The 15851-nt window shown below is 36.4% G+C and overlaps 2 protein-coding genes across 2 annotated transcripts; both read right to left on the reverse strand.

Annotated features, from left to right (window-relative positions):
* Nucleotides 1–2080: 2080 nt before the first annotated feature.
* On the reverse strand, nt 2081–5705 carry LOC108367735 (putative inorganic phosphate cotransporter). Its single transcript, XM_017622421.1, has 5 exons — nt 5669–5705; nt 3890–4032; nt 3107–3804; nt 2334–2715; nt 2081–2272 (listed from the first exon to the last, which is right to left on the reverse strand). Exons 1-5 carry the CDS (start codon nt 5703–5705, stop codon nt 2081–2083), a joined length of 1452 nt encoding a protein of 483 aa, XP_017477910.1.
* Nucleotides 5706–9004: 3299 nt separating this feature from the next.
* Nucleotides 9005–10739, reverse strand: LOC108367736 (putative inorganic phosphate cotransporter). The gene is made up of 4 exons (XM_017622422.1): nt 10703–10739; nt 10487–10629; nt 9297–10376; nt 9005–9211 (listed from the first exon to the last, which is right to left on the reverse strand). The coding sequence occupies exons 1-4, from the start codon at nt 10737–10739 to the stop codon at nt 9005–9007; spliced, it is 1467 nt and encodes a 488-aa protein (XP_017477911.1).
* Nucleotides 10740–15851: the final 5112 nt, after the last annotated feature.

The following is a 15851-nucleotide window of genomic DNA, read 5'->3' on the forward strand; positions in this document are numbered from 1 at the left end:
ACTATTGTGAACAATCTAAACGAGCGAAATTCACAATAGCGCTATTCTTCATCGAACGAGGGCGGCAATACCAAATGAAAATTCGTTCGATCAGCACTTTCGACCACAATCGAAGATCGAATGCAACTCATAATAGAGGCCTTATTGAAAAAATTCCTTCCTGAAGGCGTTTAGAAACGCTCCTCAATTTGCCGACTGGGGTATGTAAACATATTCACATGGTGTGCTATACAATTCCCCCAAGTCTATTATTTTTAGCAATTTCCATAGCACCACGAGAACCTAATTCAATTCCAAACATTTTTACATGTGGGTAAATACATACATACATATGTACATAAAAATTTATCAACCTACGTCAGTTTAATACCAATTCTATGTAGGCATCAGTAATCAGTAGAAGAAAAAGAGGTACACATAAGAATCGCTGCCTATTTTCAGGCGCACATTTATATGGATTTTGCTATAACAGTCAAAGCCTAAAACAAGTGACAATTTTTGAGTTACAGATTCATTTCGGTATCAAACAAACAAATACACAACATACATACATATATACATACCCAGCAGCCATACCCAACCATCGTTTGAAATATGGAAATACGTGATGTGTTTTTTTTGCAGGACGATCATTTTCGTAAAACGCTTGGATCACTTTTACGCGTTGCTCAACCGAATATCGCTCCATGACTAAATGAAAAAATATAATGAAAAAAAAAGAAAGTAACACGTCACAAATAGTTGCTGTCAAAGATTTGCTGTAGGGTGATCATTAGGATGCTGCAAAATAAGTAAAGTCGGAATTTTAATGCTCTCACCCCCTAGGATTGTTCTATATAGAAAAAAATATACCCCTATTTTTTTATTTGAAATCAAAAAATATTTAGTAGTCGCTCAAAGCGCCCAGAGCTTTCCATGTATTTTTTTGAGAACAAAAAAAACAACATTTCGTGGAAATGGTTTGGAATTCTTGAAAATCAATATTTTTCGATCGGAAAACTCTGGTCCTCTTCAGGAGACTTCCAATAACAATAATCAATTATTTATTTAACCATTTTCTGGCATTTTCTAGGGGTCTTGGCGGTCCTATAAAATATAGTTACTAAGAAAAAAATTATTTAAAAATAATTGGGTTTTATTATTGGGAATCTGTTGAAGAGAAAAAAGTCTTCCGATCGAAAAATATTGATTTTCAAGCATGATAAAAACATTGCAAGGTAAATTCATTCTCTCAATTCGTCGGCCATGATTTTTTTCTGACGTTTGCCAACATTTTAAAATCATATAAAATTGAAAATAAAAAAATTAAATTGTTCACAATTGTTGTTGTTTGAGATTGAAAATGAGAATGTGTGTGTGAGTTTGAGTTTTGATTTTAAAATTATATTGTTGGCAAACGTCAGACTGCCTCAATGGTTTTACCTTGTTATGTTTTTATCATGTTTTCAAGAATTCCATACCATTTCTACGACAAGTTGTTTTTTCTCCATATAAAATACATGGACAACTTTTGGGCGCTTTGAGCTACCTCTTAATATTTTTTGGCAGTGTAATGCTTGCCACCAGCGCAGAATACGCCTGTTTGATTGAATAGATGTACATTAGGGTGAATAAAAAAAAAAGTTAGTTTCCACGTGAATTAAAAAACTCATGATATTTTAAGAATTTCGCCGAAATAAATCACAAAAATAATACTTATGTGAGCTAGACCGATTTTAAAATACCTCCAAAAAAATGTTAAGCATTTTTATGCAAACCTTTTATGTTCATTCATACACATTAGTGAGTGGCATATTTGATGAAATTTTTTTTTTTAGCTGCGAAGCATAAGCTTCGGATAGGCTTGTTTCTTGAGGTAAAGAAATTAAAAAAATCGGATAACGGACATACGTGCTTAAAGTATCGAAAGCTGCGCAAATTCATGGAGTTATACGGAAATGTAAAAGATAAGCCGTAAGTCAGTAAAAAAGCTTATTTTTATAACATTACTTAATGTATACTTGCTCTCTGATCTTAAATGTGGCTTCAAATTTCAAGTTTTTATATATTTTAGAGTTTTTTATTGTAAATCTTTTCTTAACTACGCTTCCGTATTTGCTTTAGATAGCTCAATGTTCTTTTCCTTGAGTGGCTTTAACTCATGAGATTTCACTGCTTCTTCATCATTCCATGGTTGCACCTTAGCCGTTCCAAAAAATACGAACAGTAGATTTCCAAAGAAACTAATAGATGCCGCTATGAAAAATATAATACGCCACTGATCAGGATTTCTCTGTAGAATAGAGTTTTTAAATAAACAACTGAATCTCAGAAATCGAATGTTAATTACGAACCGCATCTGTAACAACGTAGCCCACCACTAATGGTGCAATGGCGCTCATCACTTGAGAACTCGCGTTGGTTATGCCAACTAGTGTACCGGCAAAGTTGGGCGTCAAGTCAATATGATTCACTTGGAAACCCAAATGCGTTGCAGCGCTAATACCCACAGTCAATGTCAGTAATGTAACCGCCAAATCAACCTGATCGCGTGTCATATAACCCAACCAAATAAGCGTCACCACCGGTATCCATAGGCCGATGGTGTTGAATAGTTTCCGACTCGCAGTTGCGCTGATGTGATTATTCTTCTCCAATAAGTTTGCGATTGGACACAACGCCAAGCCCAAAAGAAACATTGTCAAGTAGGGCAGCGCCGAGAGTAGCGCATTAAGAGCGAAATACACCACACAAGCGGCTTGTCAAACATACTTTTCCCATTTTGCCATAGACCATGCAAACATGAGTCGTTCAAGCACAGAATTTTAGTTTTCTTTTGGTTAACAATGTAAAACATTTTAGTTTTCTACCATTATTCTCCCTTACGTCTTCACTTGGTGAAATTTTAGTTGCAATTGAGGCGATTTTACCATCCACATCGCAAGCGGTTTGATCAAACGTCAACATGGCGGCCAGGAAATCAAAAAAATTTGATTTTTGCTCAAATTTCTCTCAAGCGGTTTGTCAAACCTTCAAACACCCCATAGACAGCACAAATGGCTTGAAGCAAAGGGAAATTTCGCTTGGTTTGTCAAGCCGCTTGTGTTGTGTATTTCGCTCTTTACTCTTTATATCCATGCCTAGCACACTTTTCATGTATGAAGGAATTTGAGTTAGTAGCGTCCAAAAAACCCACGAATTAGCGCAATGTGACACCAAGACCACGAAAAATGGACGCGAGGTTAATATTTGCCGCCATGGCACAGGCAATGCACCTTTGCTTTCTTCTTGCTTCGCATTGCTCTTCAGAGACGCTTCAATAAGTGCTCTTTCAGCCGCACTCACTTTCCGGCATTCACTTGGAGAATTTGCACCCCAAAAAATCCACGTCACCGACCAAAGCAGACCCACACCGCCAGGTATATAGAAAAGGCTAGGCCAACCCATGCTCGAGGAAGCTAGCACACCACTCGCTGCGAGTATAATTACAGTGCCCAGTTGAGCGCCTGAATAACTGTAAGCAGCTAGAGAGCTACGTTCCTCCACGGGCGACCATTTAGCGACGAGTGTATGTATTGCGGGCATCGTAACGCCTTGACCCAAACCTTGTAGGAAACGTAGGAAGCAAATTAACTTCCAGCCACCAATACTGGCACCCAGTGGCGTCAGCAGAGCCATAACGCTGGTAATAAATAAGCTGGACAAAAGCAAGATCTTACCGCCGAAACGACGCGCCAGTATGCCGCCGGGCACTTGTGTGAATATATAGCCACAAAAGAAGCTGCTGAGAACGCGCGACTTTATCTTTTCCGACCAGTGGTATTCCTGCGCAGTAAATGAGAATATGTAGTATTAAATGAACAAATGAAGCATAAGTATTAAAATTTGTGGTTGTTAGCATAAAGCTTACTGGGAAGTCTGGATTCGCTGCTTTATTATCCATCATAGCTACAACTGCTACAGAGAGATTGACGCGCATCGCAAATGCGGCAGCAAAGCCAATGCAAATCATAAAACATTGAAAATGGCGCCGGCCGAATGTGGGCACTTTCACTGCAGAAAATAATGGAAATAATCATTACTAAAAAAATATTATGATTGGACAAATGTATTTGTAAAAATTCAGAGATAAATAAAATACGTATTAAAATTTTTTTAAATAAATATAAAAATATTATGAAAAATTGCCCTGCCGCTTTTTAAAGGACAATTATCGCGGAATAAGTTTTCATAAAATTCCTTATAAGGTTTTAACGCCGATACGGTGTGCAAGTAGCAAGCCCTTCATGCACCAACCGATTGGACCATGTCAGAGTGGCTTCAGACCTTCAGGTGCAGTCATCCATGCAGACCATTTTCAAAACACGTCAAAAGCTATAGAAGACTCTACATAAGTAAATCGGTAAACACCACCTTTTTGTCGATTTAAAAGCAATTTTGATAACACAAAAAAAGAGAATCCCACGCGGATGTAGAAAACGTGATTCACTTTCGAAAAAGAACGATGCTAATGACGTACACAGTTGATATTGGCATCATGGGCCTTAAATCCAGGGGCGCCAGTTTAACATATTCACGCTTTGAAAAAGAGGCAATTTTGAGCCTAGTTTGCGGACAACATAAAAAAGTTGGCTGTGGTCGATCGCCATGCAATGGCAAACCTCTGAGTGTTCGGTGTAGGCTCCTCTCCTTTGTGTGACAACATCCAGGCGCACGCCACAAACCAGAGCGGAAGCTCGGCCAAACACAAACATATTGTGGAAGCGCCAATCTGTGTATCTATTATTATTATTGTATACGGGTGTTTCCAGCGGAAAGTTTACCGCGAAAAAAAATCATATATCTAATCTATTTATGGGCCAATTCTTCTTAACCGACTTCAAGAAAAGGAGGAGTTTATCAGTTCGTCGGAATATTTTAGTTTTTGTTTTTTTGTTTTATGTATGTTACCGCATAACTTTGGACCACATCAACTGATTTCGATAATTTCCGATTTTGTATCGGAAAGGTAGTGTCTCAGAGGTGGTCCCATCTGGTTTAGATACGATCATTGGAACGTGAATAAATAACGGTACTCCTAAATTTTTATATGAGAATTGAAGTCGGTTTTGTCTTTTGCTTAAAAATTACTTGTTTACTAATCAAAACTCGCAATCAAAATTAAACATATCCAGCAGTGTGGCATGCACATATTCATTCAATTAGCTCCACATTAATCAAGGAATTAAGAATAGAAATTTTGTATGTTAAATCGAGCGCAACACTCTCTCTCAGTTTGATAATTTGTCTGCATCCAATATTTATAATCTTTAATTCTACGGTTTATGACGACACACCGGACCGCTCTCTCTTTTGTTATCAGTTTCATAAGGGTTACGTAACTGCGATAGATAATAATTCTAATAGTATGACAGATGAGTTTTCTAATCTTTACGTAAAAGAAATCCATTCAGTGTTGTTTTTTATTTAAATAGATATTTACATCATATCATAAGCACAAACATTTTCAAGTATTTAATGAAGTTACAGGCCACTGCGAACTTCATACACAGATAACACGGCGTATGAGTAACATTATTCTTATTTTGATGCACATATGTAAGTATACACGTATACACATATATGTATGTATGTACATGAGTAATCTAAATAACGCTATCTAGTAATATCATTGCTTTAGAGAACTTACATTTTGGCACGCTTGAGGAATTATCATTTAACACCATTTTGATCAAAGTCAATTAAAGTTAATTATAGGAAACTATGTCTCAACTATGTGTTTTATTAGGAGGAAATGCACTTCTTAACAGCTCTGTAGGTGCTAAGCTTCTAAATGAAAAATTTAAGATACCTTAGTGAGGATTTGATAGCTCATCAACCGCATTTTGGCTGCAATATAAAAAACCACACATTTGCAAAAAGATTATTTCATAAGATAAAACTTAACTATAATATATAACAAAATACATATAAATATTTAAATAAAGGTACACAAGCCATATACATATGTATTCCAAAGCAAAATATAAAAAAAAAACAAAGAATTCCGTCGAGAGGTAAACATTATCGAAGGACTGCTTGGTTCAGTTTAGTTGACGATTCTTTGGAACTTCTTACTTAAGCCTATTCAAATAACAACTGATATGCTTGCACCGTATAAGTATTATCACAATCAGTTTATGGAAATTTTTTGATCTTATAAGAAGAGTTTTGCAGGTGTAAAATATTTTTAGAATCTAACTCACTGAATCTTGATGGATATCGGGAGATATAGTAATGAGTGGAGTTTGATAGGAAAGAACACTGTGTAACAGATTTGTTCGAATAATTTACCAAATTGTGTTTAAAATGTCTATGATAACCTTAAATTCTAAACAACGCAGGCTAAATGGTTTCTTTTCTCATTCAGTTCTTACGTAATTTTGGTTTTTAATAATTATGGTTTTTAAACTAATGGCTTGAGCAAGATTAAAGCAAAAAATATGGAAAATGTTTAAAAGTGGAGGTTTCTGAGCTCTAATCTAAAGTAATTTTGCAAAGCAATTTCGAAATATTATTTATTTTTGCCTTCATATCTTTGGGATTTATAATTGGATCTTAAAGCATGATATATTGATATTCTTATCTCGAGGAGACTTAGTGTGATGCGGTGAACTTTTTTTCTATGTAAGGTCGTACAAGGTACCGAGAGGAGGTAGAGCTTTTCATGTTAAACCAGCCGGCCTATAAGCCTTTCCTCTTCCCTACTAAGCCTCTGTAAAGATGTCTTGAGACGTACATATATGGGGTAAGATGTTCAATTAATCCAGCTCTACTGTGTAGCTCGCCTACAGCTATTAGTTTGGAAAATTTAAAGACCGCTGGAAATAAAGGAATTTGACTTAGCAAGCGCTTTTAGCAGTGCCATCCCGTATGCGATTACCTCCGCCCTGATGGACCTGCGAGTGCATAAAGTTGTCATTGGGCTTATCTAGAAATTGCTCAGCAGTCGAGTGGTGACTCGCAGATCTGAGAGGAAGGACACTATGCAACGAGTGTTCTCTCTCCAAATATTGCAATGGCTGGAGGCGGAAGGATATGCGGATGTTGCATATGCCGATGATTTGTCACAAACGCTATGCGAATTCGTTGTCACTAGTTATCTGGAACAAAAACTGTGCGCTTACACCCTATAAACTCGATGGTTGAAGCCTGAAGTTCAAACGTACTCCTAAGTAATTCTCGACTAATCTGGAATGTCAACTTAATGGAACCTATTAGAAAAGTGTTTTTGGCATTCTTCACATGTAAAGAAGCGACCGGTATATCATGGTGTTTTCGCCTAGGATTGTTCACCGGGTCTTCACGGCCGTGGGACCTTAAACACACGGCCCAGCATCAATAAGTCAATAAGGGGTGTGAAGAAGTGCGGAGTTTGGCATAAGCGGAGCTCTATGCCCCTCACCTAATGAAGCCCTGAAAGCAAATCTGCATTTGCTTGACGTATTTGCTCGAGAGATAGCCGTTATAGCAGCCTTAAGTCTTAGAGAGGCAAGTTCCTGGACTCAGAGTACATCCCTCCACCACTTAAAAATATTTGGCACGATGATGCCCATACCGATAGTTGCAAGTACTGACTACTTCGTACCATCAAATATTGAGACATCTGAATTTATACTCTAGAGTACTCGAGAGTAATCGTTTGCTCAGCATTTCGGTAAATATATGTCTACATTTTTTTCGATTCTTCTGGTGCATTGGTAAAAAAAATATATCGTCGCTGTTTTGTTTGAGTAGAAAAGTTCATCGTATATGCAGCACACAATGATTTGTGCTAAATGTTTAATAGGGAGACACGTAAATTCATATGGAAATAAATATACACAATACCGATGTACTTTTATAGGGAATTCTTCCTGAACGCTACATGCCAATATATCTGTACCTTAAAGAAATTAAAAAAAATTTAAAATATAAATGGGTTTTATGAGAAGCTTTGACATGGCAGAAATACACTCGTAGGTCTGCCATTTAAACACAAATTTTGTGCTGAACAAATGTGTCAATTGTTTCCTCTCTCTAAGATTTTGCTTCTGCCTTTACAGGGCAATACCGGCAACTGTCTTTCAACTCACCACAGTCAATTTAAATTAAATTTAAAAAAAAAAATATGCGGATATATAAATTTCTTTTCAAAACAATGAAAACAAATGAATAAAAGAAAGTTAAATTGAAAAAGAAAAAATGTACAAAAAAGATTTTTAAAAATTAAATGAAAATAATATATTTTTCTCTTAAAATAATAAAATCTACAAACTTAATAAATAAATAATAATTCAAAAAGGATGAAAGTAGTTTTTGAAAATTAAAAACAAATAAAAAATAATTCTAAAAATTAAGTTACATGAATTAAAAAAATATATATTTTTGTTTTTTTTTTTAATAATACAATATAAAAATTAAGAGAAAGTTAAACTGAAAGAAAAAAATTTATTTAACAAAGAAAAAATTTAAAAAGTTCCCCAAAATTTAATTTAATTTAAAAGAATAGTATTATAAAAGAAAATCAGATCAAGAAAAGAAAAAAGTAAATAAATGAAACAAGTAATTTTTAAGTAGGAAACAGAACCGGCTTCAATTCTCATATAAAAATTTAAGAGTACCGTTAAATTCTTCATGATTCAATGATTTGGATCTAAACCACATTGGTATGGAACCACCTCTGTGGTACCACCCTTCTTCGAAAAAAAATAAAAAATTATAGAAATAGATTAACGTGGCCCAAAGTTTTTTGGTAAACGGTTTTTTATTTAATTTCATTAAATTTGGCATCAATTACTACAAATGTTAGTACGTATTAAGATTATTATTAGTACGTAGTAAGATTATATAATAAAATGTATATTAAAAATTCTTACATAGTAGCATCACAACGCATTTGTCTGTAATAACAACTTAAACAAATAAAACGACACATTCTTAAACATTTAAGAGACACTTAAATATTTCTTAAGAACTATCGGTTATGTAAGTTCGCTAAAGCCCATCAAACAGCTAACTGAGACTCCCTCCTAGTGATTGGTACATCACTCGTCATTTCTACTTTAAGCGGCTTAATTTCATGATTCTTTCCCACTTTCTCATCATTCCACGGTTGCACTTTGGCGCTGCCGAATAAAATGAAGAGTAAATTTCCAAAAAAGTTTATACCACCCGCAATGAAAAATATTTTACGCCACTGGATGGGATTGCTCTAGAAATGGATAGAAAGCGAAGAGAATAAACGAAATTGAATACAAAAAAAAACGAACAAGCGTATTTAATTTAGCGAAACTTACCGTATCGGTAACAATGTAGCCCACCACTAACGGCGCTATGATGCTCGACACGTTGGCAGCACAATTGGTAAGACTTACAAGCGTGCCGGCAAAGTTTGGCGCCAAATCGATATGATTAACCTGAAAGCCCAGATGCAGTGTTGTGCTAATGCCCACAGTAAATGTCAACAGAACTACGGCCAAGTCAGCCTGGTCGCGTGTCATGTAACCCAACCAAATAAGTGTCACCATTGGTACCCACTGACCAATTGAATTAAAGAGTTTTCGACTAGTGGTCACACTCAAGCGGTTGCCCTTCTCTATGTAATCGCTTAAGGGACAGCATGCTAGACCCAAAACCAGCATAGCAAAGTAAGGCAGTGCCGATAGTAGGGCATTGCTTTTGATATCCATGGCCAGGACACTTTTCATATAAGTGGGTATTTGTGTCAGTAGCGTCCAAAAGCACCAAGTCGACGAGCAATGTGTCACCAGTAACACCAAGAATGGACGCGATAGAAATATTTTCTTCCAAGGTACAGGCAAAGTGGATTTATCATCGTCCTGTTTAACGCTATCACGTAAAGATGACTCTATGAGAGCCCGTTCTGCTGCGCCAATTTTCGTACATTCGCTCGGTGAACTTGCACCCCAAACTATCCATGCCACTACCCATATAAGACCCAAACCACCGGGTATATAGAAAATACTGGGCCAACCCAATGATGAGGAAGCGAGCAGACCACTCGTAGCCAACATAATGACAGTACCGAATTGTGAGCCCGAATAACTGTAGGTGGCCAATGAGCCACGTTCTTGCACAGGCGACCATTTGGCTAGCAAAGTATGCATCGAAGGCACAGTCACGCCTTGACCAATGCCTTGCAGGAAACGCATGAAACAGAGCAACTTCCAACCACCAAAGTCCACGCCGATTGGTGTGAGTAGCGCCATTACGCTGCTAATGGATATGCTGCTGAGTAGCATCACTTTGCCACCGAAGCGACGCGCCAGTATGCCGCCAGGTATTTGCGTGCAAATATAGCCACAGAAGAAGCTGCTGAGTATGCGCGACTTAGTCTTCTCCGTCCAGTGATACTCCTACAAATGAATGTTTTCGTACAAATGAAGTAATGTATATATATATTATTTAATTAAACTCAGATAATTTGATTAAGTTTTTTTTTTTGCATTAGCATTTCGCTACTCACTCGAAAATTCGGATTCGCCGCTTTGCTGTCCATCATGGCCACAATTGCTACCGAGAGGTTAACGCGCATAGCGAACGCTGCAGCGAAGCCCAAAAACATCAAGAGGCACTGCAAATGTCGCCTGCCAAATGTCGGCGGCAGCACTTTAGACAGCGGGAATTTATTAATATAATATCGTTTATAGAGTGCGGTGATTAAAGCAATTAGTTTACTTACATTTTGTAACGCTGGAAGAGCGCCCATTTGTTACCATATTGACGACAAGCTAATGCACGCTAATTTAAGGCTGGAATTGCACGCGAGTTAACACTTCCTAACCGCTCTGTGTCGGTTAAGCTTCTGAATCTAATTAAAATGCTAAGTGTTGAACTGGAAGCGTAAAATGATAGCACCTTGACAGATATGTGTGTTATATATGTATGTACACACCCATCTAATGATAAGGCCCAAATGAACATGTTAATCGGATTAAATCCTTAGATAAATCCATATGGCAAAACAGACGTTGGGGAACAGCGTAAAAAATACAAAACGATTCTAATATATTCGTGTGTACTTACATGTGAGGCAACAGGCTGTCAAATGTCAAAATTTCTTGGTCACACACACGAACTAATGGCAATTGGTTTTTGACCGCTTTTTTAAGAGCTGGAAACTAAGCTAAAATGTTGACTGAAAGGTATAACACCGAATTTTCGCTAAACGAATTTTCGAGTACGAATGAAATTGAATAGTGTTAGATGTGTTTATGCAAGTANCTAAACGAATTTTCGAGTACGAATGAAATTGAATAGTGTTAAATGTGTTTATGCAAGTCAAATTACAGGTAGCCGAACACCAAGAGTCGGTAGTTTGCACATTTTCCAAAATTTTTAGAACTTACATTGCACAAGAAGCACAAGAGCAGCAGTAGTCGTCTTCAGTTTGAAATACTAAGTCTATTTCAGGTGCTACACCATTTGCAGGTCGTTGGTCGCCACCTTCCATAAGGTTTATTAATGGCGAAAACAGATTTTCCTCTAAATCATGCGAAACCTGCAAATCGCGAAGTACCTGGAACAGGGCTATTATGTTGTGTTGAATTCAAGCAGTTATTTTGCGAAATGTTAGCAAAAGAAATAATTTCAGTACAAAATCGGTGCAAACACGGATAATCAGTACATTTCGCTTACTAATTTTGGGTTCTCAAAAATCAGTACAATAAAAAAATTGATTAAAGCAGCGTATCTGGCCACCCTACTTCTACCTATGCACATACATACATATCTACGGATACATGTGCACATGTAATTAAGCATCTATAAGCTATGAAAAATATGATGGACTATGATAGAAATGCTTATCTTAAGTTAAAAATAACTTGGACCAAAATATCAGACACCGTCTTTGTTGATTTTTTTTCATGTTGAGTAAGTAAAAGACTTATTTTGGTGGGTGGACTCGNTACATTTCGCTTACTAATTTTGGGTTCTCAAAAATCAGTACAATAAAAAATTGATTAATTGATCTGGCCACCCTACTGATACCAATACATACATATCTACGGATACATGTGCACATGTAATTAAGCATCTATAAGCTATGAAAAATATGATGGACTATGATAGAAATGCCTATCTTAAGTTAAAAAAAAATAACTTGGACCAAAATATCAGACACCGTCTTTGTTGATTTTTTTTTATGTTGAATAAGTAAAAGACTTATTCTGGTGGGTGGACTCCTCCTAAACGACCGAAACGATTTCAGTGACATTTTTTATGTGTTTGAATAGGTCCCTGTATAATTAAAGTTCACAACTTAAAACGCCAGGTGGCGCTGGAGTCGAGTTATTACTCAAAATCGTATTTGTGATCCGATTTGACTCATACTCGAGATATATATGTATTTGTAACGATAGGGCCAATACTATTGCAAAGAAGATGCGCAAGGTGGCGCTGGAGCCAAGNTCCTAAACGACCGAAACGATTTCAGTGACATTTTTTATGTGTTTGAATAGGTCCCTGTATAATTAAAGTTCACAACTTAAAACGCCAGGTGGCGCTGGAGTCGAGTTATTACTCAAAATCGTATTTGTGATCCGATTTGACTCATACTCGAGATATATATGTATTTGTAACGATAGGGCTAATACTATTACAAAAAAGATGCGCAAGGTGGCGCTGGAGCCAGGATATTGCTAACAATCGTCAACTTGGAGGCACCAGAGATCAAAGTCAAATTACCCCCGTTAAATCAACCATCAGAACCATTGCGGTCCTTCCGTTACGTTGACTAAACAGAATGTGGACCAATGATACTCACCAGCTTGAAAATTNAGAGATCAAAGTCAAATTACCCCCGTTAAATCAACCATCAGAACCATTGTGGTCCTCCCTTTACGTTGACTAAACAGAATGTGGACCAATGATACTCACCAGCTTGAAAATTGTCACCAACTAAACTATACGGATTCAAGGACGATTCACCATCGAGCCGCAAGGACTTTCCGAGCCGGTATAACGCTTTCGTCCGGTTATTTAAGACGGCAATCCTCCATTGCCTACTGTCGACCACAAAACCAAACGTGAACGTTAATTGCTGGCGAAAACGTTGGACTAAATGTTTCATTAAAAAAATTAATTTTGGGCGGGACGAAGTTCGCCGGGTCTGCTAGTTTTGTATAATTTTCAAATGCTGAAAAAAAACAAAAAAAAATAAAAAATCTGGCGGACGAACTGAGGGAACGGNAATTAATTTTGGGCGGGACGAAGTTCGCCGGGTCTGCTAGTTTTTTATAATTTTCAAATGCTGAAAAAAAAACAAAAAAAAAAATAAAAAATCTGGCGGACGAACTGAGGGAACGTTAAAGTATTTTAAACTCTCGTATAATATGCGTTTCAGAGAATCTGATTATTTCAGTTTTCTCTTGCGGCGAGAACTCCCGCCAGACTCAAAAATTAATAATGAGTGCCACAAGAGATTATTTTGCGGGATTAAGTCCATTAGGTATTTGAAACTCAGCCAGATGTAATTAATCAGAACCACTTGAAGGATCGATCAATTTCGTGTCCAAAAAAGCGCTGTACGATGGTTAATAAATAAATGGTTAATATGTTCTCCGAAGAAGAAATGTCGTCGTTTCTGAATATCCACAGGAGCAAGTAAGAGTAGAGGACCTCATGCCTTCATACTCAAAGTTGGAGTAGTTACGATATTAATCCGCAACCAAAATATGTATGTGTGTACATATAAAGGGTTAGTTAATGATCTCGCCTAATGATTAAAGAACTACAATATAATTGTTCGGATACCACAATACAAATATGTACGCACATATAAAGGGTTAGTTAATGGACTTTACACATTTTCACAAGGGAAACGAATTTTTCAATCCCATATAAATTAACAGTCGAGCGAACCAACATTTCGTTTTCTATTTAAACTCCGTCAATTCAAAATCATTGAGTAGATTATGATCTTGCCAAAATACCAAAGTTAAAGTTAACTATCAAAAGCAATGCGAGTGGTTTTTAAAATAAATATATATGCCGATTTTTTAGACCACGGAGCACCCCGATTTTTGAGGATTATTACAAGTACTTCATTACTTATCGAAATTATTTCAAATGCACAAAATCTAGCCTTATCTAAAAACTAGATAATTTAAAATTACGTCCGAGGAAGTTAGAATTTAAGGCATTAGACACATACGACAGTAAATCTAAGCGAGTTAATCTCAAAATAATAAATCCATATACATACATACATATGTGCAAATATACGTAGAAAGACGTATTTGAGTAAGAAAGATTTTATAGCTCTTACGTGTGTTGAACTATATACCTCCCCATTGGCTAGTGCGTAACATGCAGCAGCAGCAGCACTGATAAATATCATTAAAATAAAAGAAAAAGATAATATTAGTTTTGTTTACAACCTAGGTTATGGTCTGTTTTAACACTAAAATTTTGTCATGCTTGTCTGCATTAAGGCAACAGCAGACAGATGTACATTTTATTTTTTATTTAGACATTGGGAAAATATTCCGAAAGCACAGACGTCAAGAGCTATGAATAGAATAAGTTGGTATGCAGATAATGCCTTATTTGATTTTAGTTTTATCTAGTTAGTTATCTGATTTACTAACGATAGTCTACACCCAGTGGTTAAAGGTGCTGTTAACAATTGACTGCGCTGAGTTTCCATCACTTGTTCGAGCAACATCTGCAAAACCGTTGCAAAGAGGGTTTTCTTTAAAACGAGAGGCCAATTTCCAAGTGAAAGCAAAGCTTTCCGTAAAAACCCGTTTACTGCAGATGTGGTTAGAGATGTAGTTCTTTTATCAAAATTCGGAATGAATTTCTGGTAAATTAGCAGGTCTATTTCGTAAATTACCCCGGATCACACAAATACTCCACAATATTGCTGTATAAAATATTCTATAAGATCCTTAAAAGACACTTTGTGTAGAGTCTATGGCTGACATTGATCACTATTTATGTGATGCGCTTTCCGTAAATGGAAAAGTATAAAATTCTCACGAATATAATTGATGACCAAAAATTATACAACAAAACTTACGATGGATAAATATCTCTGAAACGAAATACATTATGTACATTAAACGAGGAATCCTTGTATAGCTGTGTTCGTATGGAAAAGTAGCTTATGCGAGAGGCAATACATGCAAGAAATAGTTCCGATACTAGCAAGTCAATATTCTTATTAAGACTCATCAAAAAATTCCTTGTCGTTTAAAGAATAAGGGCATGCATTATACTAAAGCCAGCCTTTCGACATAAGCTACTTTTCCATACTAACACAGATATATATATATATATGTACACATATATCCATAAGGTTCTCAGAAACGGCTCTACCGATTTGGATGAAATACAGATTATGTTTTGCATTTTACGGTTATCTAGATAGGTATTATCTCCGCATGAACCAAAAAGACAAGATCACGTAAGAACGCGACGTTGTATTTGTAACCGGTTTTGAGAAAAAAATAGCAAAAAAGCGGGTTCGTCAGCTGTTCTTTGTTTACAGTTGTTTGTTTACATTTTGCGACTGGTTCATATTGTACAAAGCGGTTTATTTTCGAATGTGTTTAAACTTTTTTAAAAATTGTGAGTGAGAATTATTATAAAATGAAGTGTGCCGTATTAGGATGCGAAAACGAGTTCTATAATGACCGTTCTATAAGTTTTCACCGTCTCCCAAGAGATGAAAACTTACGCAAGCAGTCGATGGACTTTTGCGGGCGCCAGGTAGACCCAACTGCAAGAGTATGTAGTGAACACTTTCTGCCGGAAGATTTTGCAAACGCTTTGAAAGTTGACATGGGTAAATATCATAATTTTCTTACCCATATATGTGTACA

This window comes from Rhagoletis zephyria, unplaced genomic scaffold (genome assembly GCF_001687245.7).
Source record: "Rhagoletis zephyria isolate East Lansing unplaced genomic scaffold, Rhagoletis_zephyria_1.1 Rzeph_scaffold_02798, whole genome shotgun sequence".
Classification (NCBI taxonomy): domain Eukaryota; kingdom Metazoa; phylum Arthropoda; class Insecta; order Diptera; family Tephritidae; genus Rhagoletis; species Rhagoletis zephyria.

What these genes read in the sequence shown, in the direction of transcription:
- LOC108367735 (XM_017622421.1), bottom strand. Translation starts at nt 5,705, where the DNA reads ATGGTGTTAAATGATAATTCCTCAAGCGTGCCAAAAT. An exon ending in GTGCTAGGCATGGATATAAA is followed by an intron (nt 2,716 to 3,106) that starts GAGTAAAGAGCG and finishes GGTGTATTTCGC; the next exon opens with TCTTAATGCGCTACTCTCGG. An exon ending in GCTACGTTGTTACAGATGCG is followed by an intron (nt 2,273 to 2,333) that starts GTTCGTAATTAA and finishes TCTATTCTACAG; the next exon opens with AGAAATCCTGATCAGTGGCG.
- LOC108367736 (XM_017622422.1), bottom strand. Translation starts at nt 10,739, where the DNA reads ATGGTAACAAATGGGCGCTCTTCCAGCGTTACAAAAT. An exon ending in CTCTTCCAGCGTTACAAAAT is followed by an intron (nt 10,630 to 10,702) that starts GTAAGTAAACTA and finishes CGCTGTCTAAAG; the next exon opens with TGCTGCCGCCGACATTTGGC. An exon ending in CGGCGAATCCGAATTTTCGA is followed by an intron (nt 10,377 to 10,486) that starts GTGAGTAGCGAA and finishes ATTCATTTGTAG; the next exon opens with GAGTATCACTGGACGGAGAA.